The following is a 27,573-nucleotide window of genomic DNA, read 5'->3' as shown; positions in this document are numbered from 1 at the left end:
ATGTTATTTTACCTCTACAAGTATTATATTTATGCTCAGGAGCAAGAGTGGCCTGTAGTTTCTCTTTTCTCATATAAGCCTTGTCTGGTGTCGTTTTTGTTTTTAAAATGACTCCAGAAAAGGAGTTTGGGAAATTTCCTTCTTTTGTTCTCCTCTCTGAAAGAGTTAATGTAAGATTAGAACTATCTGTTCCTTCAGTGCGTGGTAGAATTTTGCAAAATCATTTGGCCTGGTTTTGTATCATTTTCATGGAGGGAGGTGATTTTTAACTACCCATTCAAATTTCTTTAATGATTATACATCTCAAATTTTCTGTTTGTACTTGACTGAGTTTTGGTAAGGTGTTTTTTTTAGAATAGTATTCATTCTGTGAAGGTTTTCTTTCTTTCTTTCTTTCTTTCTTTCTTTCTTTCTTTCTTTCTTCCTTTTTTTATTTAAGAGAGAGACAGCACGAGCAGGGGAGAGGGGCAAAAGGAGAGAGAGAGAGAATCCCAAGATGGCTCCACGCTCAGCACAGAGCCTGACATGGGGCTCGTTCTCACAACCCTGGGATCATGACCTGAGCTGAAACCAAGAACTGAACGCTCAACTGACTGAGCCACCCAGTCTCTCCCTGTGAAGGTTTTCAAATGTGTTGTCATACGGTGTATAGTTTGTTTGGAGTTTTTTTGGAGTAGTCTCTACTTAAAACCACATTTCTGCAGTGCGAGTAGTTCTAACCCTTGTTGCCTTAACATACTTATCTGTGACGACTCTCATCTTCATGATCAGTAGTCAAATGGGAGCTTTGTCTATTTTATTAGTCATTTCTTAGAACTAACTTCTGGTTTTGTTAATTCTGTCTATTGTGTATGTCTTTCCTAATTCATTATTTCTGCTTTTGTCTTTGTTATTTCCTCCCCCCTACTGCCCGTAGGATTATTCTGTTGTTTATTTTTGAGGCTTTAATTTAACGTCTTAAATGAAAGTCTCCTTATCCATAAAAGGAAGCAGTTGGACTGACTAACCTGTCTGCTTCCAGATCGGATGTTCTGGGACCCTGTGCCTCCCTGTGATGGTGGCACAGGGGGTGGCACAACCCCCTTAAGCCTGGGGGTTGGTGGGGAGGCCACTTCCTAGCCCACACGTCTTAGAAGGAAAAAGGATTGGGGGTGCTGGGGGGAGGGAAGTTGGGAATGTGGGAATAAAAGCCAGCTCTCCTGGTGGCTTCCTGCCTTCCCGCAGCTAGTTCCCACAATTTTTCCAGAGTCTGCCTTGAGGTTCTTCAGGGTCATGGAAGCAGGAAGCACCGAGGTGCTCAGGGCTGGCTAATGGGGTTAGGGCGCCTGGTTCCCTCGGGAAAGGAGCCACCCAGACCTGCAGGAGGGATGGAGGGACAGAGGAAAAAGTTTCCAGCCCTCCTCCTCATCTCCCGACCCAGTTCTTTCACCCTCCAGCCTCTTCCAGAATGGAATTTTCCCAGTGGAACCAGTTCTGACTCCAGGCTGGGACATGGGGCCTATCGATGGGCCTGGCTCCTTCCTGGGAAGGGGAGGGGAGCACATAAGAGCTCAGCCTGTGACTCCAGGCCACTGGGCTCTGTCTGGGCCCCACGTGCTCCTGGAGGGAACACATTCCCCTGTCCCGTGAAGGGTCTCTCAAGGCCAGAAATGCCTGGTGGTGGCCTCTCCCAGCCATGCTTTTCCCAGGGATGGAGAGCTCTTCTGAGTTCCGTCCCCCCTGGCATTCCCCACCTGATCTGTGACCCTGGCTGCTGTCTTGTACCTCAGTGGTTCGCTCTGTGGGTCAGAGGAGAGAGGGAGCTGGTGGCCGGTGAGTAGAGGAGTGAGGGGACCTACTGGGCAGGATGTTGACAGGATGCTGGAGCGGTGTGGAGACCCAAGAAAAGCGGTCCTGAGCACCAGACGAGCAGAGCATCACTGAGCTAAGGAATAGTGAGGCGTCCTCCCGAGCCATTTTCCACAGGCAATCTGACAACAGTGGGCACGAGCCCCTGCTGCTGGTGTTTTAGGAGACTTCCTCCCTGGGACCCAGAGTCTGACTGGGCCTCTTGCTCTAAAACCCTCTCCATCCATGGCTTCCCTCAAGGTGGCTCCACAAGGACACCATGGGTGGCTGGTAACTGAGTTTCATCCCAGGTGTCATTTGTTGACTGGTGGTGATTCCTGAAAAGCAGTGGTCAATTAGCCACATCCGTCAGGGCTGGGGAAGGAAGGTAGGTTCGCCAAGGTGCACAGTGGTCTTCTGCCTATCCTACTGGATGAGAAATCAACCCTACTACAGTTTTGTGAAATTCACGCTGAGGTCGGAAAAGGTGCCAATCCCAGGGCCTTGTGGGTAATGGGCCATGGAGTCCATGCTGTTATATTTTATTTATTTATTTAATGTTTATCTATTTATTTTTGAGAGAAAGAGAGAGAATACAAGCAGGGGAGGGGCAGAGAGAGAGGGAGACATAGAATCTGAAACAGCCTCCAGGCTCTGAGCTGTCAGTGCAGAGGCCCACGCTGGACTCGAAACCAAGAACCATGAGATCATGACCTGAGCCCAAGTCGGACACTTAACTGACTGAACCTCCCAGGCACCCCCTATTATATTTTAAATTGCAAACCTGAGTCCCCTTGGTTTGGGGTGACAGGTTAGACAGGGAGGGGGAAGAGTGCTGCCTGTGGGCTCATGGCGCCCTGGGGTGGGCTCCTCCCCATCAGGAGTCAGAACCATACGGGAGCCCTGGGTCTGGACAGTAATGCCTGGTGGCAGGACAGCATTTCCTCACTGTGGGTGTTTCTCTTCTGGGGCCTGCACTGGTGGCCTGGGTCCTCCCGCTTCGGCCCAGCCCTTAACGCCACCCCCACCCGGCCTGCCTCTGGAACAGCCTGACAGCCTGCTTTCAACCCACCTCCTTTCCCACTGATTATCATGCCCATCTGTCCGGAGTTTTCCAGGAGAAGCCTAATTTTATTATTTCCTCAGTGTAAGTAGTTCTTCAAATGCATTTAAGTAAGAGATAGTAACGATTTTCATGTAAGTAAATTCATATATTAGGAAATATCTCCGTTTCTGCCTCAAAACACTGGCCATTCAACATTGTGGAGATGGTCTCTGAACTGCTCACCTGCCCTCAGACCTGACCTTGACCTTGTTGAATATGCCTCCCCTCAGAGGCCTTCCTTGACTGTTCACTCTGACACAGCCCTTCCCTGTCACCTCTAGCGTGCCAGCACTCACTATGTGAGAGTAATTGGTCTGTTTGTGTGTGTGACCACTCTGTGTGAGCTCCCGGAGGGCAGGAATTTTGTCCCATTCACTGTGTACCCCCCACCCCCAGGCCGGGGCCTGGTGCATGCTGGGGCTTCGTAGCCTTGTTGACTTTCCCTGGATTCTAGCACTGGCATCTCGTTCTGGTCCATTGCTCTCAGCTACAAGCCTATCCATCCCTGTCTCCCTTATTGGAAACATTCTAAGTCAATGGCTGATGAGTTTGAGTTTCCCCCCAAAGGGTCACTACCAGGGAGAGTCACTGGCCCTGGCTCTCCAGCCCTGTGGCAGATGGATCCAGGGGCCTCTGTTAGAGACAATGGTCTTCCTCTCTTGCTGAGCCAGGAATGGCCGTTCCTTCCAGATGACCTCAGGGGTCGGCAGGCTTGGAGAATGGTGGCTAGCCTGTGTTCTCACACAGCAGCAGCCCTTTTGGCCTTTGGCCCTCTCCCAGGCCTGGGCTGAGTTGGGTCCCCTCAGGGGTGCTCTCGAGGGGCCTGTCCTCAGATTCTTGGGTCAGAGAGTTCCCAGGATGGGACAGGTCCTAGCTGGCCCCAGGCTGCTCCTGGAATTTCCCGTTTCCTGGAAGGAGGGTGGAGGTCATGTTCCTTTCCACTTTTGCAGGGGATAATGGGACCCAACCTGGGGAGCTGTCTGGATTTCAGGGTGTTCAGGGTTCTTGTCACCAGGAGAGCTGGTTGCCCTCTTTGCAGGTGTCCCTGGCCCCACCATCTTGGCTGGTTGCTTTTTTCCCATGGTGCAGTGCCTCTGATGCTTCAGCTTTGCTGGAAGGCTCTCTCCTCTCTCCTCTGCCAGGAGAAATCACTCTCTGTGAAGCCTCTGTCCATGGAGCCTGATGTGAGCACTGCATGTAGCTGTGAATGCTGGCCCAAGCCCCTTGTGTCTCTCCCTAGCCCTGATTTTCTTGTTTTCTCCTGCATTACAGCCACCTTGTCTTTGTCTTATCCTGCCGCCACCAAATCTCAGCATCCCCTCCAGCAACCCACAGATGTTTGCACCCCCACACTCTGTGGTTCCGTGTACCTTCCCTAGTAGTGTTCCCTCAGTCCCTTCACTTGAGCCTGGTGCCCTCCACACAGGGCCTGTCAAAGCAGACCTGTGATTGGACAGTCAGGCTTTGGGGGGTTGACCATGGTCAGTGGGACCCTGGGTCCCCAACATGCCCCTGTTCTCCATTGCAGAAAGTCATGCAGGGCAGATGCGGTCCTGGTCCCTTGTCTCTCACTCTACTGAGATGCACACTGCCAGTCATGGGGCCTCCTCCCCCCAAAACTGTTCCAGTCTCCACGGTTAGGTGCTCTCTTACCTGGCTGACAGGTAAGTTGGTGGGGTCAGCTCCCTGGCCCTGCGTCCCCAGCTCTGACCCATCATATGACCCCCCACACCCAAGTCTCCTTTAGTTAAGTTGGGGCTTCCTAACCATGTCCCATGGTGGCACAGAGGTACCTCCTCCTGGGGTGAGGGGTGACATCACTGTGGCCAGAAGAGAGCAGACTGGCAGTCCAGCACTCAAAGACCTCAGGTCGGAGGGCCTCAGAACAGCCTCTGGCTTTGGCCTCTGGACAATCAGACACTCTGATTTAAAGTGGGACTTCCCTCTGAGAGAACAAAACAAATGCAACCAACACAAAATTTGCTCAAGTGACATATTTCAATATAATCTCTAAAACTCTATGAATTGAACAGATAAAATACCTCTGGGCTATTTTGTTACAAAATATTTGCCATTTGGATTAGTCGCTGGGTGCAGCCACCCTGCCTTTCCCTAGAGAGGTTTCTCTCCAGCGGGGTGAAGGGGCATATGCAGGGAGGTGGGGTGCAGCAAGAAGGTATATACAGCAGAACACAGGGACAGATGGACGGATGGTTACCAGGGAAGCCTATTGGACACAAAGACACATTCTGGCAGGCTGTGGGGGCACAGGTGCAGGGGTGGGGGGGGTGTCAAGGATCTCAGGGGTCAAGGGCTCAGGGCTGATCAATACGTGTGCCCTTGGAGGCAGGCAGGCTTCCAGCTCAAGCTGCCAGGGCGGGTCTTACTCCAGGTGTGGGGTGGGACTTGCCTGAAACCGTGTGGGAAAGGGAGTTGTATTTCCCATTCTTGATTCTGGAGTTGGGGCCAGATGGATAAAATTGAGCAAGGGGCCCAGATCCTCTAAAATAAGGCCTAAAGAGTTGATAAAGTGGGGCCACCCTGGGGTAATCGGACATGTACCCAGGACGCTGTCTGGGGGCCCAGTCAGCCCTCCATTGCCCCCACCATCTTGGGAGCCAGGGGGAGCCGAGTGCATCTGCAGCTGGGCTCACTGGGAGAGCTGGAGGCTCTGCCACGGCTGCTGCCATGGGAGGAGCAGGAGGCTTATCCCAGGTCTTTGGGGATGAGGCTCTGGGGACAGGTCCAGCGGTGGGTCTCAACTTTAGCCTGTTGGCTGATCAGGGGAGGGCGGTTATAGGCAATGGGAACTCTTGCTTCCCCAACAGTGAGGGGGCCCCATTGCACCCCGCTTCAGGCCATCAGGAATTAAAAGGTCCTCATAGCTTGGGCTTGGTGCCACGTGCTGCTGACCCCAGGCTGGTCTGCCTCCTAGGCCAGGCCTCCCAGTGCTGCCACTGCAGTGACAGGGGGGAAGCCCCCACCTGGGAAAGGGGCCCTGAGATGCCTGAGCATCTGGGTCCTCAGAGAGAGGCTCTAGGCACATGCCAGCCCTGAGGCTGGTCCTGACCTGGAAGGTTAGGGCTGTGGCAGAGGTGGGGGGAGGGGCCAGTGTTGGCACGCCCATCAACAGGGAGGTGGGCGCTGTCAGCGAGAAGCACTATGTGAGTAGGTGACAAGGGGATCCGATGGCTGAGACTGTGTCCCTTCTCAGCAGCTCTGGCACTCATGGTCCCCACCCTATGAGCACACTTAGCCGCCTCACAGCCCCTCTTCCTCCCTGCTGCCTACACTCCCTTCCAGCACGGCTTCTCATTTGAGCTTCATCCACTCCCTCCTGAGTCCCCGACTCCTGCGGCCTAGGCCTGCACTTTTTAAGGGTGATCCTTGCCTTGGCCAAGGGCACCAGAGGGGACTGAATCCTTGTGCCCCGTCTGTCAGCCAGTCTGTTCCAAAAGGCTGTGGACTGGAGCCACCTGTTATAGAGAAGACCCAGGACAGGGGCCAGGGCAACAAGGACGGGGGACGTTAGCTGGGCAGCCACTGAGGGAGGAGGCAGCAAATTGGTCACAAGTTATGGAAACCAGGCTGACAAAGACACAGCCAGAAATAAACTCACTGGGTGACATCATACTGACGTCTGGGTGACCACACACACACACACACACACACGCACACGAAACTAGGTCATCTGGAACCTCCTAGAGTGGGGGAGGACTCTGTGCCTCCTAGCTGGCTCAGGGCACTCCCTTTAGGGCACAGGGTAGGCATCAGGAAGAAGCAGATTCACTTTAGACCTGCCCGATATTCACTGCCATCTCTTGGCATGCTTTGATAATGGGCTCCAAGTGGGACAGGATCTTAATGAAGGACAGCAACGAGCTCTTGGCACAGGACTGGAGAGTCCAGCCTGGTTTGGGACAGAACTTCCTTGAAAGGCCTGGGATTGGGGCAGGCTATGCTGCTGCCCCAGGTCTTTGGGGCTGGGCTGCCTGGGTTCCGTGGGGTCTCATAAAAGCTGACCTGGGAGGTCAGCCAGCCCATCTTGGCTCTCCTTTGCAATTGTGAAGGTGAAGGGGTCTTTTAGGCACTCCTACTGGAGGCAGGTCTGGCACCTTCTGGGGTGGGGGAGGGGGGTCAGGGATTTGAAGGCTGAAGGGCTGGTTTGGGATGGCAGCAGGGGGCGTGCAAGCACCTCTGGACCACCTGCTCCTCTCACCCATGGATGTGTGCAAACCTCTCCTGGAGGCCACAGAAATCATTCAAGAGGGAGTCTGGACATGGGTCCAAATTCTACCTCTGCTGGCTGCATTTGTCCCTGGGCAAATCACTGCTCCTTCTCCCTGTTTGTACTTCCACATTGGAAGAACCTGTGTGTGTTTAAGTCCACGCCCTGGGCACTTTGCATTGGCCAGGTCATATCTGGGGCTAGAAAACGAAGAAACCCTTTTAAAAGTTGGATTTTATGGATGTAGGACCTCACGATTCCATGGCTCTGCCGACTTGATCTTTCCCTCTTAACCTTTCTCAAAACTTTCCTGAAGTCTGAGCAGCCCTGGGCAGGCAGGGCCCAGCTCCTGAGAAAGCAGGAAAAGGCCCCGGGAGGAGGCAGAGGGTGTGACCAAACTCCTGAGACTGCTGGGCTTTGGGGTGCAGCAGAGGAAGCCTCCTTACCTGGCCTGAGGCCTGGGACCTAACACACTCAAGACTCAGAAGCCGGTTAGGCCCTCAGCTCTTGCTTTCTTCAGTCCATGGCCCAAGTGGCCAGAGTGGTGGCAGGAGGAAGAGGAGGCCTGGACGTGCCTGGCTGTGTGGGGCCCCAGGAGAGTGAGGTGGTGTCTCCAGATTGGGGGGAAGGGGTGCTCAATGGAGTGAGGAGAGCAGGGTTGGGCGAGGCAAACCCAGGTGCCAAGGATTGGGATTCTCTTTCCAAAATGATGGTGATCAGTGACCAGTAGTGCATCGTGCCAGGGCTTGGGGAGCAGCGAGCAAACGGGCGGTGGGGGCTGCTGGGTGCAGCCAAGGGCCCCCCAGCGGCCAGCCCTCCTGGGACAGCAGCAGGGTGGGGGGGGGCAGAGTCTACACCAGGCTCCTGGAGCCGCTGGAGTAGCGGCGCCGGTGCAGCAGAGAGCCGGGCGGGCAGTACTGGTGGGGGTGGTTGTAGGGGGGTGGGGGCGGGGGCAGCGGAGGCTGGTGGATGACCTTGACTGGGGAGCCTGGGCCACCCAGGGGTGTGGAGCCACAGGAGTCGGAGGAGGACGAGGTGTAGCAGGAGAGAGCCTGGCTCAGCAGGGGCTCCATGCGGGCCAAGCAGGGCTTGTCCAGGACAATGACCTTGACAATTTGCTGGCATTGCACCAGGGTCCCAGGGGGTGTGGGTGGCAGCGGTGGCAGCGGTGGGGGCTGCTCCCTCAAGGGGCTAGGCTGCGGGTCTGGCAGTGGCACCGGCGCTCCCCTCTCGGCCCCCAGCCCGGGGTTGTGCTGAGACGTTTGAAGCCTGTTGTGAATTGACACCTAGTTTAGAAACAGCCAGAGAAGCATGAAATGTTACAAGACTAATTCCCAGCTGCTAGGACTGGCTACCCTGAGCCTCCCTCCCCACCATTCCTGTCTCCTATGCCCCTTGGAGGCTCCCAGCCCTCACCTGGACCCACCATCTCTCCACCCACCTGGAGGAAACCTGACTGCTGAACCCAAGTGCCGACCCTGGGTGGGGAAGGGAGAGCCCGTCTCCTCACCTGTGAGATGGGCACCTGGGCCAGCTGCCCCTAGGGTTCTGCAGTGCTCTGCGATCACATTTCACAGGCAAACCTCTCTCTGCCTCCCTCTCTACCACCTCTGAGCTTGGAAAACAGGGGAAATGGTCTTTGCCCCCTCCTTGCCTCTCAGAGCTGTGTTGAAGGACAGTCAGTCATCTTTGAGCCTTTCAAGCCCCCTCCTCCGCCCGCTTTGTTAAAGGAGAAGCTTCACTGTTCTGTCGAATTACAAAGGTGCCCAAACCCAAAATGCCAGGGCCCCCTGAATACGTGATCTGGACCTACCGGATCCTCCTGGATCCCCAAGGCCAAAACCATGCATGTGAAAGCAGCCCAGACAGCCAAGGCCAGAGTGTGGTCCCTAGCTGCCTTTCTGGGCCAGCCTGCGTCCCGGTTAAACGTGTCCCGCTGCAGGAGAGGGTACCCAGAAAGGACTCTAATCTTCACCCCCTCTCTCAGCCCCTGGAAGTCACTGTGAACCAGCCTGGCCTCCTCTTGCTGGCAGGGGGAGGTTGAGGAAATGGGAGGAAGGGAGCTAGCACCTTCTGGGAGGGGAGGGGTTAATTCCTCACCCTCCAGCTCCCCAGCCTGTAGGTGCGACATGCCTCAGTCCCCTTCTAACACCTGGCCTTCTGGAGTGGCTGAGATCTTCACCCTGAGGACCCATCCTACTGCCCTTGGGCACCGTCACCCAGGATGGGCTGCCCAGAAGAGCACAGAGGGGGAAATCGATGCTGTAGGGGAGGGGCCTTGATCGCCAGGCCTAGACCAAGATGGCTCAGCTCAAAACTATCTCAGAGACCTAAACCAGCAGATCCTATTGTCGGCAGAAGGTGCAGTCTCTGGGCCTGTGCCCTCCCCTTGGGCTGCTCCACAGTTCCCCAAGCGCCGGCTCCGTCCGCCCCTTCAATATCCACATTGCAGGCTTTGCTCTTCCCTCTCAACCTCCAACCTTGGCAGCATTTTCTAGGCCTGAGATTCCCCCCAATGAAACGAAGGAGCCCCCGAGTCCCTCAGTGCCCTGCCAGGACACAGGGCAGGCACAGGGCATTGCTGGGGCCCACCTTCCTCCTGGGGAGCCCTCTGTGGACCTCATTCTGACAGAAGGCCTCTGCCCCCTGCTGCCAGAGGGCACTGGCTCCTTGCCCCACCTGCATGGATTCTGAGTTATTCCCCACGAGAAAAGTGGCCTGAATGGTGGGCGCAGGCTTTCTGCCCTCCTGCTCCCCCAGACTGTACAGCAGAAGTCTGACCACCCTAATCCAGATCCCCTGAGCCTGCCTTCTCTTCCCAGCTGCCGTGACCCTCCCGCCCACACAGCCCTGCAGCTTTTGGCTCCTCCTCTTCTTCACTTCTCGCTTCCTGATCCCCTCCACTGTCTGCATCTCCCTCATCTCCACCCCAGCCTGGATCCCGTATCTCTAATGGTAAGTGAGCAGCAGGAAGTGACAGCAAAACATTCATTTTGACCCCCTTCTCACCTTCCTGCTGATGAAGGGGAGAGAAAAGAGAGAGAAAGAGAGAGAAAGAAAGAGAGGAGATGGAACATGAGTAGCAGGTCAGAACAGCTCAGAGAAGATGGAGAAGCGCCTGCCAGAGGGGCTCGGCCAGGCAATGACGAGAGAGGGCAGAGGACAAGAGAGCTTGGGGTCCAGCTGAGAGGCCGGGAGCAGCGAGGCTGCCCTCCGTGCAGGGGAGCAGAGGCTGGCAGGGCCCTGGGGCTGGCTGGGGGTGGCAGCCTTGCAGATAGCCACATGGCCCTCTGGCAGGGTGGGAGGGGAGAACGGGCCATCAGGTCACTTGTCCTCCCTGGGCAGGTCAGGCTAAGGCACGGGCACGGCTGGTAGAACAAACCGGAAGGCTGGTAACTTTGTGTGTTTATCTGCAAGGCTAGAGAATGGGCAGCTGCAGGAAGATGGGGAGAAGAGGGGGCAGGGGATGGAATACCCACCCTGGGGGCTTGTCAGCTGCCGGGGCAGGAAGCTCCTCCGTGTAAAGGTGCCTCCTCCAGACACAGGTGTGTGGGGGGTGGGGGCCATGGGGAAAGAGGGAAAACAGGGGCTACCCCTGGGGTGGGCAGGCTCCTCCCTCAGACCTCTAAGTGGGGGCTCCTCCAGCTTGGGGTGGGGCTGGGAAAGGAGGTGTCTGTGTGAGAAGCTAGTAGTCCCTGGAAGCCTGGCAGAGGCGTGGGAGGGGAAGGCTCACTGGGGAGCAGTGGGGGAGGACTGGGCCCCAGCAAAGCTTGTAGGGGCCACTGAATGCCCCCCAGGTGACACTTGGGGGCCTGGCAAGGACCAGCTTCTGTGGCTATGTGGCTTGGGGATGGGCACCCCCCCCCCCCCCACACACACGGACAGTCTTCAAATTTACCTGCTCCCCACCCCCAGTGAAATCCCTAGGATGACTCAACCCTGTTCTGCCTCATCAGCTCCTGCACACACCCCTACACCATGGCCAGCTTTCCGAATGGACCAGCCGGTCCAGGGAGGAGCTCCACCCTCTCAGCTGCCCCCTCCAGTTCTCCACCTGCCCCAAGAGACGGCTGAGGGCAGGATCCGGGGTGGAAGTGGTCACTGGGGCTGGACTTGAGGGGTGAGTCTCTGGAGGGGCCCAGGCTCCCTCCTATGGAGGATAGGGCAACTGAGGAAAAGGGAACAGTGGCTTCCCTGATAGAGCGGGTACTAGGGGGATCAGTGAGCGATCTGCTGGGGGAGTGGGTTGGGGGATGGGTGGGGTCGCTATGGAGGTGGCATGGGCATCTCTGCAGGTGTTGGTCTGGGAGCTCGGCCTCAGAAGGCACTCAGCTGGGGAATGGGCAGAAAGTGCTGTGGCATTATTAGGTGCTGGAACAGTGGCATTACCCATGCTAGCAGTAACTTTTAATTGTATCTCTTGAAATTGGTAAAATGGTGAGTCGGGCTGGGGAGGCATTGATTAATACCTGAGAAGAGAAACAACAGAGACAGTGAGAAGAAGGACAAGCGGGGGTGCACGGAACCACTCACCTGGGCAACCAGGCCTCCACTTACCTCCACCGTGCTCTCCACCGGCTTCTCCCCCAGGGCAGCTTCCCTTTTGGCTTTGAATGCAAAGAGCACAGGGCTCACTCTCCAACCAGCCTGACACAAATCCCTGCCTCTCCCTCCCAGCCCCCACCCCACCCCTCCACCCCCAATACCAAGCATCCTTGCAGTTACACGTTGTGGCCAGAAGACTCTGGGTACCATGCCACTCCTGACGGAGGTGCAGCCCCAGGGCGGGGGCTAGAAGTCGGAGCCCGGTTCTGCCACTTAGCTGTGCGACCTTGGGAGTCCAGCCTAGAAGATCTCTGAGGTTTTTTAAGCAAGCATTACTGAGTCTCAGCAAGCATTGCTCAGTCTTGACAGCCTGAGCCACTGTCAAAGGTTCCCCGGTATGGACTGTGGAAGTTGGTTTTGCGGTGGCATTGGTTCTTGGCTCTCAGAGACACCAGGAGGCTCTGCTGTGTGTTTGTGGGCACTGCACTAATCTGCCTCTTTCAGCCACAGGCACCTTGAGGGAGGGGCCGTGTTCCTTTTGTGTTTCTACCCCTGCTACTTGGCTGAGTGGTGGGGATTCAATGAGCGGGGACCTGTAGAACACTCACCACAGGGCCTGGCATGCTTAGCTTAAGCTTAGCTGATGATGGCTGTGTAACTGCTGCTGGGGCATTCTGACTGGGCCAGCACAGCACCGGGGACCCTGCAGATCTCTAGGGACATCGTGGTAGCTTTTTTTGGCTCAGTCGCTCCTGGCTCCCACCCCTGCCCCCAGCAGGCCACCTAGAGCCCCTCTGTTGGAGCCCCTGTGACTTCTCAACACAGTGTGCATGTGTGTGTGTGTGTGTGTGTGTGCTCACGCATGAGCAAGTTCCCTTGCTGTGCTCATCGCCCTGCTTTCTGTAGCACAGAGGGAGCTCTGCCGTTATTTGGAACCTAGGAGAACCCCACTGGGGAGGTGACTGATGGACCAGGCCATGGAGACATGCATCCTGGTCTGATTGGGGGGGTGCAGCTTCCAGAAGAGGCATGCTGGGATGCAGAGTGGGGTGGGGTGTCAAGTGCTTAATCACAACTGAAGTTTGGCTCTGGAGTTTCAACAGCTGTGCAAACAAGCAGCGACTCGTATACTGTGACCTTACAGACATGAAGGGGCCGGCTGACAAATCAGGCAGGGTGGAGAATTATGACTGCATGATGGCAGGTCAAACCCATACACAGAAGATGATATCAGAGTGAGAATCTCCATGCAGCTAAAACAGCCCCAGGTCTTGTCTGGAAAATGAATCTCATCTCCTAGCTGAGTGACCAGTGCTGTGCTGCTGTCTGTCCTGGCATCACCGTGTCATGGCTGTAATTGAGGGTTGGGGACCAGCCTGAAACCCACCGGAGTGTCTCAGCTCAAGCTAATGTCTTGCTGGAACCCTGGTCTTCTAGTGCTTAGCAGGGGACACACAGCAGGCACCCAATAAATGTTGGTTAAATGAAAGAACAAATGGCTGAATTAATTAATTAGTGAACAGTTCTGATGGTTTGCTGGGGGTTTGTTGGGATGGGAGTTAATTCTCACGCCATCTCTCCTTCTAATTTTTATTTGGGACTGCAGAGTGGGGGTGGAGGTAACTCTTCCCATGCCCCCTGTGGGTGGGGGTAAAGGTGAGGGGCAAGAGGTAGAAAGTAGGAAGATGTCCATGGAAGAAATAAGGCAGGTCTAGAAAACGTGGCCAAAGGTGGTAAAAAAAAAAATCTGAGGCTGGCTTGATGTGTCTGGAGTGCATAAGTCAATTTGAAGAAACCATTTGGGAAGTTAGGTTTGGAGGTTTATCTGGGTTTGGGGGCAGGCTGACTGTGGCCTGGGAGAGGAAAGCACTCGTGGCTCCTTAGGGAAAGGACTGGACGGGCAGATCAAGATTTCCAGACCCTCCTGGCCACCCTCCTTACCAGGCTCATGCTGCTTCTCTTTACTACACCTGTCACCCCCTCCAGTGAACCGGAGTCCCCAGACAGCCTGGGTGTGGGTGGGAGGGGGTGGGTAGGAGGCTCCCTGACTGGGGTTAGGGCTGTCTTGGCCTGACTCCTCCAGGAAGAATGGTTGTTTTTCACAGGGACCCAGGGCCTCAGGGCAGCATGTAAATCGACACATTCCTCTCACGCCTTCCTTCTCACTCACACCACTAAGGCCCATGAGATTAAGCCTGGAGCTCCTAACAGAAAGAAATGGCCATGGGAACAAGTACTTTCCTCACCCCAATTCCCCAGGAACCCCAGGCCGGGGGCAGAGGGTGGCCCCCGTGCAGGCCCAGGGCCATTGTAGGCCTGGGGCCTGGGACAACGGAGCAGAACCAGGGCTCACCTGTAGGCGATCCGTGCTTGGACTGTGGGTCCACCTGTGCCCCGCTGGACTTGAAGGACAGCGTCTTTGCTCCCTGCTGCTTCTCCAGCTCCCCTGCAGGACAGAGAGGCCCGTGAACAGAGAGGAACCCAGCCTCAAGCACAGTGAGGTGGAAGAGGAATGAGGAGAGAACAAGAAGAGGGGGGCTCCCTGACATGCTACAAAGTGTGGCCTGAGTCTGGCACCCCACTTCACAGCTAGAGCCTCGGTTTCTCCATCTCTGTGTGGGGGGAAGCTATTAGCTGCTTGAATGTCAGAGGCAAAAGAGAGGGCGGTGGGCTGCTTGGGTCTGAATCCTGGTTCTGGGGCTTCCTACCTGTGTGGCTTTGGACAATTTACTTAACCTCTCCATGCCTTACCGGAGGGGACAGCGGTGCCCACTTCAAAGTGCTGTTAAGAGGATTACGTGAGGAAATACATCAAAGCCCTTTAGAACGAGGCCTGGCTGGAGGCAGGTGCTCAATAAATATTAGCTTTTATTATAGCAGAAACAAATTACTTGGACCAGTGGACCTCGGTGATGGCTGGTGACAGCCAGCCTGCCCACCTTGTGCCCAGCAGGACAGACCTTCCTCAGGGTTTCCAGAGCTCTCCCAGGGAGGAGATTCCCCACCGAGGGTATCGGTGGGGTGCAGTCCGTGTGGCCAGGGCATCTGTCTTGTCCACAACCTTGACTCCTCTCCCTAGACTGTCAACCTGTTCCTTCTCGTTCTCTCGGCGGTGTTAGAGAAGCGCCAGTTACCATCCTCAGAGGTTTGACGATTATTAAATCACTCCTTCAGTGTCTCTTTTCCAGGAGACATAACTCAAGTTCCTTTGATTAAGGCCGCTCTCCTGGGTCCCATTTTCTGTCTCTCTAGTTGTCAGGAAGCCAGGGACACTGGACTGCACACTCCAAACCAGAACAGTTTGTCCTGACTGCTTGAAGTACACCACCAGTCAATACTTGATACTTCTCCTGAATGGGGGGTCATCCCTCCCTGGAAAAGGGCTGTCTTGGCTTTGGAGAAATTAGCATCGTAATTATAAGCACAGAGTCTGAGGACCTTGGTGCGAATCTTGCTTTGTCATGACTGTGTGAACTTGGACAGCTTCCTTAAGCTCTGTTAGACTCTCCTTATTTGTAAAATGAGGACAATCCTACCTGCCTCACGGAAAATTGTGGCAGGGATTAAACAATATGATAGGTCTGGCATTAAGCCCAGTACCGGGCATGTAACGCATGGTAGCTGTTACTGTTTTCATTTTCTTTTCTACTTCCTTCCCTCCCTTCCTCCCTCACCAGTACTTCATCTTTCCTCAGCTGTTACTTCCAGCCAGACGTGAGGCTCTCTCTCTGCTCCCCTGCCCTCTAGACAGCAGGAGATGATATTCACTCTTGATATACTGCTTCTGGCAATGTCTACTCCTTTGTACTTTGGAAGGGACAGGGATGCCGCTCCCGGGTTGATGGGGGAAAAGGGATCTCTTCCAGCAAGCATGGGGCCCATTGGTGTGCTATGCCTCCCCAGGGCTGTGCAGAGCCATCTGTAACATTTTGACAGTGACAGAAGTGACATTTGAGGGTGTGTCCTTGAGCATGTTCAAGATCAACAGCCAAGGTGGCATCTCTGAGCATCCAGTCCAGCCATTGAAGAGTCTGTCTGTTATCCTGCTGAGCTCGCGGTTGCCCCCAGAGCGCAGACAAGGGAATGTACACCCCTACCACCCAAGCAGTTACCGAGTTGTACGGTCTGGTCTGGTGGGTTTTTGTTTCAACCGGATTTAGCGGTTTCCTGACGATCTTATACACGGCACGTCTTCTGTCGTTCTCAGAGGAGAAACTACATGAGCCTCAGAATCAGACTCAAACGCAAGTGCCACCTTCTCCACTTCTAATACGCACGCCCTTCTAATACGCACATCCCTCAGTGGCCCTGGGTCTCGTCTGTGAACTGCGGACAAGCACCTACCTTGCGACCTCACTGTGAATGCTGTAGGCAAACTGCCTGGCACGTAGTAGGTGTTCCAAAAACGCTGATTAAAAAGCACTGTCCTGTCATGTTGGTCCCCTGCTCCCAAAACTCCCACTGCCTTTCCTATTGCCTAATGCGTTTATATTAATTTAGAACCACTTTCCAACAGAGTGACCGTATAAGGCAGACCTGAAGTCTGTCTGTACTTTCTGGTTTAGTTTCTGAATCCATTCTTACTAAACTTCCCGATAAAGGCGATCTATGCTTAAGCAGCAAAAGCTTGCAAGTGGGCACAGCTTGCAGGCCACTGCCACTCTTTTCCTAAACCACAAAGTAACTGGCAAACCACCCGGACCTACAAAGACCCCTCATAGTTTCTACAATGCCTGAATTGGAACAATCAAGAATCAAGGCATTCCTTAGGGGGAAAAAAAGACAACTCCTAGGTGAGGGATAGTCAGAAAACCAGGCTGGACTCTTCAAAAAGACCATCTCATGAAAAAACAAAGTCGGGGGGACTATGATTCTAGATTAAAAGAGATTAAGGAAAATGACACAACCAGATGTAATGCGTGAATGTGACTGGATCCAGGGGGAGGGGCTGTACAAGGCAGTTCGGTGGGAAGAGAAGCGTCTGGGTCGCCAGGCCTTTTGGGTTTGCCTCCTTGCCTTGGTCGGCTGGCTTGGATGTGTTGCTCAAACACCACAGAGTCCCCTGTTCCAAGGGGCACCCCCACAGCCCCACCGGAGCATGTGCACCTCGCTTTAACTGTGATGGTGCAGTGGGGCCGGGGTGGCCTCGGGATGGCAGGAGCGTCCTCGGCTCACCCCACACTCGCTCCACAGTGGGGCGAGGAGTCAGACTTGTGCCGCAAGCAGCCTGTGTTCCCCGCTGACCCTGAGCCCGCCCGCCCACCCGGCCATCGCGTCCTTACACTCTATCCGGATCTGCTCCAGCTCTGTCACCTCAGCGATGGATTCCTTCAGGTCCTCCACAAACTTCTGCATCTCGTCTGAGCCCAGGGCACAGAAATGCAGCACCTGCTTCTTCTCAGAGCCCGAAAGCGGGGTCACCAGGGTGATGCCATGAGAGTAATCTGGAAAGCAGACCCCAGGCCCCCACGGCCATGAGCAGCAGTGAGTGAGGCAGGAGCCGGCCCAGTGTGGAGAGTTGGACAGGGCTTTTGGGGTGCTTACCCCCTTCCCCCTCCCTGCAGCCTCCAACTTCTCCCCAATACCCTTGGCCACATCTCCGGGGCCGAGGGAGACTCACATTCATTCTCAAAGAGGTGGAACCCCATGCCCAGCAGGCCCACTGACTTGCAGAACGTGTATGTGGAGGAGCTCTTCTTCTTCGGGCAAAGTTTGAGAATCTGTTCAAGAGAGGGAGAGAGACATGCACTGAGTGTGTACACACATGTGTGCACACTCAGGCCCATGAGCACACAGGGACACAGGTGAGCACACACCCAAAAAGAAACATGAACACACGTGCACGCTTATATACTTAGGGTACATTCACACGTTGACATCCACGCATACGTACACACACACACACACACACACACACACATATAACAGGTATATAAATACACATACCGTATCACAATATGGGGTTTCTTGTATTGCATAAAACCCCTCAGTGGCTGTTCCCACTGCACTTAGAAGTGCACATTGCCCGCCTCTCCCCATCTGGTCCCTGCCTCACTCTGGCTTCATGCTCAAGCCCTGCTGTCATCCTTTCCGTGGCCTGAATAGGGCCAGCTTGGTCCTGCTGCAGGCCCTTTGCACATGCTATCCCCATTCCGCACCTCTCCCTGCGGCTCTCTGCATGGCTGGATTGCTCTCATTACTTAGATCTGAACTCAGATGCCGCCTGCTTAGAGATCTCCTTGAGCAGCCCATGGAACAAACAAAAACAAACCAAACCACATTGGCCCTAATCCCAGCCCCTCCTTCCTCCCTATCCCGTCATTGGGTTTCATCGTCTTCACACCACCTTTTTCCCAATTTGATACTATCTGGTTTATTTGTTTCCTTCATTATTTCCTATCTCCCTCCCCAACTAAAATGGAAACTTAGCCGGTTGCTCAGTACTTAAACACTTCTTCAGCACCTTCTCCCAGCTGGGCCCTGGAGGCACAGGAGCACAGAAGCCAGAGAGAGCTGTGCCCCCAGAGTGCCTAACAGAGCTGCGGAGCAAGACCGGTCAGGGGGTAAACCAATGGATTGATCCATAAAGCATAATAAGCAGAAGAAAACCAAAGTGAAGGAATAAATAAGGTAATTCCAGAAACTGACAAGTGTTAAAGAGAATGAAATAGGGAAGGAATAGAAGGTAACTGGGCAGGCTACCTTTTGAGGTGCACAGGGAGGGCCTCTGGGAGGAGGTGATGTTTGAATTGAGACCTGAATGAAGACAGGGAGGTGGCTGGGCAAAGTCTGGCAGGGTGGTGGCAAGAACAAAGGTCTGAGATGGAAGGAGCCTGGCCCTTGGGACTCAGCTCTGGAGACCAAGGTGCCAGCGCAGGCAAGCTGTGGAGTGGAGGGCGGGGAGGGGAGGTCAGAGATCCAGGAGGCCTCCAAGTGGGGGGTGCGGGCTTCCTTTGCCTGGCATGGGAAACATGGCAGATATGAGGCCCGATTTGTACTCTGGAAGGATCACTCTGCTGCTCTGTGCAAGGTGGAGCTCAGGGGTGGATGGTTAGATGTGGGATAATTTTAGAGATAGTGCCACCATGACTCATGGATAGAGAGGATGTGGGAGACGAGGGAAAGACAGAGACCCGATGGTGTTCACTGCTGTTTCCCAGCACTTACAAAAATGCCCGGTACATAGTTGACCCTCATTAAATATTGTGGAATGGATACCTATTCCAAAGAACAAAGAATGAGTACGCCACAGACATGCACACACACATGTGCACACACACACACATGCACGCATCCCCTGGGCCCCAGGCAGCACAGGCCCCGCTCAGGCCCACCATCCCCCACTGGCTGTGGGACGAGAAGCACACCCCTGTCCTGTCCCGCCCCAGGTTTCCTGTACTGTGGGAGAGGCTCATGATCTGTGATCTGGTTCATTCCCACCATGACTGTGGAACCATAAACAAATCACTTGACCTCTCTGAGCCTCAGCTTCATAACTTACAAAGTAGCCCTATGTGGCTAAGCAACCTCACCCCCCATGATGGGACAGTGTCGTGCAAAAGGAATCAGCCCCTGACTGTGGCATTCTGAGTGAAGTCTCTGAGGCCTTCCCCGCCCCTCTCTAGGGTCAGGGCTAAGGCTGAGCTGGGCAGCAGGTGGCCCCGGCCTGGCCCGTGTACTCACCACCAGCAGGTCGTTGAAGAGGAACACCTCCCTCTGATGCGCGGCCTGCTTCTGCAGCTTGTTGACATCTGTCACCTCAAAGAGCCGGCTGCAGCAGACCAGGCGGCGGTGGGGCACCGACAGCACCTTCGGTGGAGGCAGGAACTTAGGGGAGGAGCCCTGGAGCTCACAGTCCTCCCCACCCCATAGCACCCACTTTCTGGGAAAGCAGATGGAGGCCAAGGTTTCTACTGCAAGGCCTGAACTTGACCCTAACCGTCCTCTCTCCTCACCGGGGCTCTTTCCCTCGTCATGCTTCTTGGGGTGCAAGGCTTGGGGAGAAGCGTTCATCACACTGGAGTAAGTGAGATGAAGGCACGGGGAATGGAAATTGAAAAGATCTTCCAGATTGGTCAAATCTGGTTGCTGTCAACCCCCATGACCCAGGCTGCAGCCTGCAAAGTGGCCCCTTTGTCCCTTTCTCTACCGCACACCCAAATGCAAGTGTGCAAGAGGGAGGGGACTGCAGGGATACCTCAAATCTGCTGTGTGTAAAACAATCTACTGCAGACCTCGGCAAGAAAGGCTCTGGGCAGAAAAGGGCCATCCCTGCAGAGAGGAGCTCAGTGTAGAGCTCAGACGACATCCTCAGACTGCTTCTTAGGCCAGCAATTTAGGGAGGAGAAACTGGAGACAAATACCAGAACCCACTCTGCATGCTTTCAGTTTATGGCATGAAGAGTCTCTGCTGACATATGAATAGTAAACTACAGAGAATCATTGCCAACATGGACCATATTGCCTGCGACACAGGTCACAACTAAGGGGCACACCAGTGGCTTACCACAGTCTAGAGCCTACTTCAGCCTCTTTCCTGTCTTCTATTCAGTAGGATCATCCAGGAAAGCCCAGTATCCATCTCATCCTAAGTCTCCCCATCTGGCCATCCAGATGCTTCAACCCTAGACCACTGGGCAGCTTTTCCCAACATCTCACCTCAGCCTCTCTGCTGCCGTAGCTGGTAGCACTGAGGAAGTGAGGTAAGGGAAAACGGAGGGTGCAGTGTATGGCACAGAGTAAGGACTCAATTACTATGAAGTGAGCAAATAATGGAAAAGTGTTCCTGAAAGGGAAGGAGGAGATTGGGAGATGTCAGCTGGTCTTGAGACAAAGGCAGGTGCGAGATGGGGGGGGGGGGGGGCGCCTGGCAGCCATGGGAGAGGAAGTGGCTCCCACGGGGTGAGTGCTGTTCTGTGGTGGGCACTTACCGTCTTCATACCCACAATGGACTTCTCCACCTTGGTGACATACGTGACATGGTCCTCATTGGACTTGAGCTCCTTCTGCTGTATCCTTTCATAGATGCCCACCACCAGCTCCCTGGGGATGTCAGCACCGTCATCCACACCTACCAACATGGCAAGGGAAGGGGAGGCGAGGGAGGCAGAGGATGGAGGTGTCAGAGGCCTGCAGCCAGAGAGGGGAAGCCCCCACCAGGCTGATGTTCTGCAGGGGTGGCCTTGATTTTGCCCTGTCACTGTTGCAAAACCTTCAGTGACTGGCTTCCCAGCCCCACTGAATTAAGGACAGACTCCTTAGCCAGGCACCAGAACTACTACAATATGGTCCCAACACACTTTTGCAGTCTCATCTCCCGCTGTTCCATAACCAGAACATCCACTCTCACCTCCCTGGTCTCTTTCCTCATCCTCAAATACAGCCTCCATGTTCCCACTCAGGGCCTCACTTCTGTAGTTCTTCTTGTGCTCTGTGTATTTGTCTACCCCCACCCCACTCCCTGTCCCCCCATGAGAACAACTTGAAGGCTGATATTGTCTTTTTTTTAAAGTTTTTTTAAAAAAATCTATTTTGAGAAAGGGAGAATCTCAAGCAGGCTCTACACTGACAGCGCAGACCCCAACATGGGGCTTGAACTCATGAACGATGAGACCATGACCTGAGCCAAAACCAAGAGTCGCATGCTTAACTGACAGAACAACCCAGGTGCCGAGCTGATGTTCTGTCTTATTCTCTCTTGGATCTCCTCCCTCTCACACCTAATCCCCGCCCCTGATTAGTTGTTAACTAAGAATGTGTGACAAGATTCTTCCCTCACTGGGAGTGTGGGGAGGTGGTGGTGGTTACATGTTAGGTGAAGAGGAGCCAGACAGCCCCCTGTAGCAATGCAGGTAAGGACACTCTACTCCCATCTCCTACTTCATAGTAATAAAACTCCAGGAACAAAAAATACTAGCAGGAAATATACTGACTTGGAAACAAATTCTTTGGGAGGTAGAAAGAGAAGCCATAAAAAATTTCTTCATTCTACCTTTCCTAAATCTTTTTTTAATGACTATATGCTTCTCTTATAAGACAGAAACATTCAAAATAAAGCAACTTTGGCAAGTGTCCTCAAAGGAGATTTCCTACCTAGTGAGATGACATTATACCTTCTATGAGCAACTCTTTGTATCAACCCCGTTTCTTCCACATCTGATCTTGGTTCTTCAAGTCAGGCAAATTAGCCCATGCAGCACCCCTGGGGGCCTAAAAGACATCAGGCTGGGGGCAAGAAAGAGCAGGGACCAGGACTGAACACACAGAGGCTCCCAGCCGGAATGGCAGGTTGCACACCTGTGCTCCTTCTGAATATTCTGGTCAAAGGGAATTTTTTAAAGAGGCATATACACACAAAGAGAAAGAGAATGGGGGAAGAAACAAGGGCACCATATGACCTGGAAAGTGGATGCATGAACAATCCTGAGAAAGTGGAAATTGAAGCCGGCCGAGAAGTTACAAGCTATTCAGCACACCACAGAACCACCAAAGGGCTCTGGAATGGGTGGCAACAGGAATCCCACTTTTAGTGGAGGTCAGGCTGGAAACAGGAAAATAGGTTGATAATAAGTCTAAAAAGGATTTAGATCTCCCTGTCCCTTCCTCTGCTTCAGCAGTGGACTGAAGGTCAGTCCTCTGGAAGAGGTGAACCAGGAACTCTGGGGTGGGGGCACCCAAGCCCAGTCCAAGGTGGGAGTCTGTGCTGAAAACTGGAGCATGGAGTTAATGTCTATGTATTAAGAGACCCTCTCAATCCTTCTTACCCAAAAGATCTTAGACTATTGGCAGCCAGACTCGTACCCTCTGGTCAACAGATCGGACATTTCTCTTCTGGGGAATCAACCAGCACAAGAGAAAAATCTGAAGATACTGCAGTAAGGGTGTCCCAATGAAACAGCTCAGTTTAATCACCGTATGAAAAGGCCCACCACTCAGAACCCCCCACCCATACTCACAGAGTTTTTAATCAGCCTTTTAGCTCACTCTTAAATATTTGATAACAATCAAGTTTCATCAAATATATATGGAAAGTCTACAACACAAGAGAGAAAGAAGTATGGGAAAAACAGAAAAAGGAAGCCAGAAGAAATAGAGGCAAGTAGGGAGTAACCAAAACAAACAGATACCATCAGAGATATATGAGAAGATAGTTGCATCTACAAAACAAGACTAAAATGCTATAAAAGGGGAATATTTACAGAAGAAAAGAGTTATTAAAAATGAAAAATATGACAGCAGAAATGAAAAAATTTGTAGGAAACTCGCAAGATAAAGCCAAGGGACATCTTCAAGAAAGTCCAACCAGAAGACGAATATGGAAAATAGAAAACTGTAAAAATTAGAACATCAAACCAGGAGATCTAACATCTGAATAACATGAGTTCCAGAAAGACAGTACAGAGAAGATGATATCTGCACCCTCATGTTCACTGTAGCATTACTTGTAACAGCCAAGAGATGGAAGAAACCTATGTGTGTATTGAGAGATGATGGATAAAGAAGGTGTGTGTGTGTGTGTGTGTGTGTGTGTGTGTATAATGGAATATTAGTCATAAAAGAGAATGAAATCTTGCCATTTACAACAACATGGATGGAGCTAGAGGGTACTATGCTAAGTGAAACAACTCAGAAAGAAAAACACAGTATGATTTCACTTATATGTGGAATCTAAATGCAAAACAAATGGACAAAACAAAATAGAAACAGACTCATAAATACAGAGAACAAACTGTTGGTTGCCGGAGGGGAGGCAGGTTGGGGGTGGGCAAAATAAATGAAGGGGATTAAGAGGTACAAGCTTCCAATTATAAAATAAATTGAGTCATGGGGATATAATAATGTACAGCACAGGAAATACAGTCAATAATACCGTAATAACTTTGTATGGTGACAGATGGTAACCAGACTTATCATGGGGACCATTTCCCAATGTATAAAAATATCAAATCTCTATGACATACACCTGAAACTAATAGGACATCAATTATACTTCAATTTAAAAAAGAACCATAATGAGGCGAAACATCAGGAAAATTTAGAAGACAAAGGAGAAAGAGAAGAGCCTGTACATTTTCAGAGAGAGAGAGAGAGAGAGAGAAATAATATGCAAAAGGTGAGGAATTGGAATGGCAGAGTAGCACTGTCCATTAAAAGACAATGGAGCAATGCCTTCAAAATTTTGAGTTCAGTGTTTCCAATCTGGAATTCTATGCCCAGCCAAACTCCCAATCAAGAGTGAAGGTAGAAAACAAATATCCAGACACACAAGTTCTCAAAAATTTGCGGCCAATGTACCTTTCGTATGGAAGAAAACTAAAAATGAGCCAGCTATGAAATCTAGGATACGGGAACCAAACACAGGAACAAGACAAAAGAGGTGCCCAGATGATGGTGGAGGGAATCCCAGGTGACTGCATGCAGCTGGCCCAGCCACCTGTCGAGATAGGAGCAGAGACTAGAGGCTCTTGGGAGAGAGACCTCAAGAAGAATACCTCTCCGTGTTCCACGTGCAGAGAGGAACTTGACACTTAGGTTGGGGAGTTTGGAGATAAATCAGTGGCAGGTATGTAGAGAGTTGAGCAAATGGGAAAAGAACACAAGTATTCACTCCATGGAAAGGAGAAATAGAAAGGGTTTGTAATCATGCTATACTTCAAGACTCAGCTTTGAACTGTGTTTACCTAGTCTTTAATACCATAAACACTGACGTCACAAAAAGAATGCTACAGCTGTAAGAAGATCATGGGGATTCAGGGTAGTTTTAGTGGGGGTGGGTTGGGGAAGGTGGATCAAAGAGGGCTAATGCTCATGTTCTATGAAATTGCTATGGTCTGAATGTCTGTGTTTCCCTTCCCCCTTTCATATGCTGAAATCCTAGCTCCCAAAACTGATAGTATTAGGAGGTGGGGCCTTTAGAAACCAAGTTATAAAGGTGGAGTCCCCGTGAATGGGGTCAGTGCCATGTAAAAAGGACCTCACAGAGCCCACTCCTTCCACCAGACGAGTGCACTGTGAGAAAGCCCCAGCCGGAACCAGGAAGCGGGCTCTCACCAGACACCAAATCTGCCAGAACCTTCATCTTGGGCTTCCTGGCCTCCAGAACTGTGAGAAACACATGTCTGTTTATAAGCTACCCAGCCAGTAGTATTTTGTTATAGCAACCCGAACGGATTAAGATATAAATTAATAGATAATGCTTAACATTTTTAAAAATGAACAAGTAGCAGTGTATAAAAGAAAGCAAAGTATAGATACTATTTCATCCCATCTATATGAAATTCAAGAGCTACACAACTAGTCAATGGGGACGGAAGGTCAGGAGCCTTGGCATTCTGACAGGGGCACTGACTGGGCCGGGACATGAGAGGATGTTCTGGGGCCAGGGGAATGATCTGGAACAAGAGCCGGCTGTGATCACACATGCATATGAACATAAACTTCATCATGCTTTCAGATTTGTACACCTTACAGTTTGCTTTCATAGCAATTTAAAAAAAGGAATAAGAACAAAAAAAAAAAAAGGAAGAAGAAGCACGTGGTTTCGCGATATAGAAGAAACACGATAAATGGCAAAAAGAACGTTGAGAGTGGCAGAAGAGTGGCGACGGGCAGGGACTAATTTTTTTTTTGTAGCAAGCCGTGTAGAATGATTTGACTTTATTAAATGATGTGCATGTATAGCTTTGATTCCTTAAGTGCTAAAGAAGAAAAAAAGCCAGTGAGTTGAGTACACATCACATCCTGCCAGTTTAGCTCTGATCCCTGCTAGGTGGTGCACTATGTCATTTAGAGAAGGACTTGGCTGCTGGGTGCCATGAAATTATCTGCAAGGCTGATGTCCATGGACCCAAGACCTAAAAGCCTCCGTCTGTCGTGCGGTGGGAAGGGCTGGCACACATAGGCGCCAGCTGTGTGGCCGGGGCCTAGAAGTCAACCAATGGAGGACGTTCCACGGAGGGCAAGGGGCATTGCCCAGGGGCCCTTGCTGGTTGATGTAGGGCAGTGGCCATGACTCCTGGAAACTCCCCCAATGCCTGGCATGCAAGCAACTTTTCCAGATGGCTGTGTGTGACTGGGACCACAGAGCAGTGTCCAGTGCCCCTGGCTGCTAGGGTGACAATCTACAGTCAGCTCAGACACAGAATTCACGCTGAACAGAACGGAGCCTGAGCAGCAGCCTCGGCCCTCCTCCCCATCCTCCTTACCTCTCAGGTTTCGGATAAAGTCCTCTAGCATCATCTTCCGGTCGGGCTTGATGTTGGGGCTGTACATGTCGGTGTTGAGGAGGATGATGGCAAAGGCGAGGATGAAGATGGTGTCGGGGTTGTGGAACTGCTGCACCACCTCGGGGTTGCACATGCAGTAGCGCTGGCTGCGGTGGGGACACAAGCGGGGTGCTGAGGCCCTTCTTCCCCTTCCCTGGGCTCCAGAAGTGGGGAGTCTTGGGGGGACAGATGCCACTTCTCTGAGGGCATCGGGTCCCTGTAGCCTGGCCCTCTTCCCCACTGAGGGGACAGGGCCAGTGTCACACAGCCATGGAGCCCGTCACCACACCTAGATGCTCACCAAAGACTTGCTGGTCCATGGGGATGGGTGGGATGCACCCTGTCTACCTGGAGGGCCCCGGCGCTGCTCTAAGCCTAGAGAGCTCAAGGGCTCCTGTCCCTTTTCTTTCCTTCCCTCCTCTGCAGCCAGCCCCCCACCCTTCCCGCCCCACCAGGAGGGCTTCTCCCAGCCCCAGATGGACCCCCCAGCATCTCTGGTGCCCCACATCCCAGGCGTGTGTTTTGAGGGCTGTGTGAGGGAAGCGGGGATGGGGGTCCTACCTGAAGGCCTCTATGAGTCGCTCTACCTTCTGGGCTTCCCCCTGCACGCGGATGTGGGCCTGGAACTTCCGCAGGGCCTCGTCCAGCTCCATGCTGGAGAAGTCCATCTCGTCCACCACACAGCTGAGGGCAGGTCGGGAGGGGGGGTTCTTGAGGAGAGGTCAGCCCCTAATCCTCTCTCAGCTGGAGACAGCTGAGGAGTAGGGTGCAAGGTGTACCCCCCTTTCCCACTGGACCGCCAGGATTCTCCCTCTGGTAACCTAAGAGGACCCTCCCTTACACCATCTTTCCTCCAGCACAAGAGCCCTGGGAGGCAGATGGCTGACTGCTGTCTCCATAGCTAAGAGCCGGAGACCCAGAGAGGCCAGGGGGGCTATCCAGAGCCACACAGCCAGAAGGAGGCTGATCTTCCACCTCTAGCTCCCAGCTCGTCTCCTCTCAGCCTCAGAGGGTCTTAGAGTCAGGCAAAGGTTTGAAATAGGAGTAAGTGCAATTTACTTATCTGCTCCTGTCCTGTTAGGAGCCTAGTTTCTCTGCCCATTTGGGCTTCCAGGTGACGGACCCCTCCTCCCGTACCACCCCTCGGGGTCTGCCTCAGGCCAGATGGGAAAGGAGTGAGCTCATCTTAAGCTCCCTTGCAGCCAAGGAGCCCTGAGCTCTCAGGGAAGCTGTGGCCTCTGAAGAGTAAATGACAAATCAGCCTAATGTGGGAGGGGAACAGTGTGACAAACACGGCCGGGTTCTGAGCCTGGGCCTACCACTGAATTTTTTGTGTCTTTTGGTGAAGACTCATCTTTTAGAGCCTTGGTTTCTTTTTCTGAGGAGGAAAGAGGTCAGAGTCCTGCTCCCCAAGGGCCCTTCTACCTCTGAAATGCCACCTCTATCTAGCCCTGGAGAGTTTGCATCTGAATGTCTCCCTGCAGTGCCTGGGGAAATGGAGGTGGGGACGTGAGGCAGTGTCATTCCTCCCAGGGCCCCTCCTGTCCTCCTGCTGCCTTGCCCTCCTTTGGGGTGGCCTGTCCCCAGGGCCATGAGCAGCGGGC

The 27,573-nt window shown here is 53.0% G+C and overlaps 1 protein-coding gene across 9 annotated transcripts in view; it reads right to left on the bottom strand.

The window, feature by feature from the left end:
* Positions 1–4,911: 4,911 nt before the first annotated feature.
* Positions 4,912–27,573, bottom strand: part of IQSEC3 (IQ motif and Sec7 domain ArfGEF 3) — a 111,059-nt gene continuing 88,397 nt past the window's right edge. For 2 of the 9 annotated variants that reach the window (XM_053895004.1, XM_053895005.1), the window contains 9 exons: positions 26,531–26,653; positions 25,910–26,076; positions 20,636–20,775; positions 19,389–19,514; positions 17,326–17,425; positions 16,988–17,149; positions 14,059–14,151; positions 11,718–11,767; positions 4,912–8,446 (listed from right to left, as the gene is read on the bottom strand). In XM_053895004.1, coding sequence (XP_053750979.1) covers positions 8,012–8,446; positions 11,718–11,767; positions 14,059–14,151; positions 16,988–17,149; positions 17,326–17,425; positions 19,389–19,514; positions 20,636–20,775; positions 25,910–26,076; positions 26,531–26,653 — 1,396 coding nt within the window. In that variant the 3' untranslated portion in view covers positions 4,912–8,011. Of the gene's footprint in view, positions 8,447–10,763; positions 11,630–11,717; positions 11,768–14,058; positions 14,152–16,987; positions 17,150–17,325; positions 17,426–19,388; positions 19,515–20,635; positions 20,776–25,909; positions 26,077–26,530; positions 26,654–27,573 lie in introns of those variants that run through there. The other 7 variants (XM_019464886.2, XM_019464884.2, XM_019464892.2 and 4 more) reach the window with 7 other exon arrangements.

This window comes from Panthera pardus, unplaced genomic scaffold, assembly GCF_024362965.1.
Source record: "Panthera pardus isolate Hobbes unplaced genomic scaffold, ASM2436296v1 HiC_scaffold_6, whole genome shotgun sequence".
In the NCBI taxonomy this organism is placed as follows: Eukaryota; Metazoa; Chordata; class Mammalia; order Carnivora; family Felidae; genus Panthera; species Panthera pardus.
The sequence above is the reverse complement of the archived record's forward strand: the minus strand, read 5'-3'. Positions and strand labels throughout refer to the sequence as shown.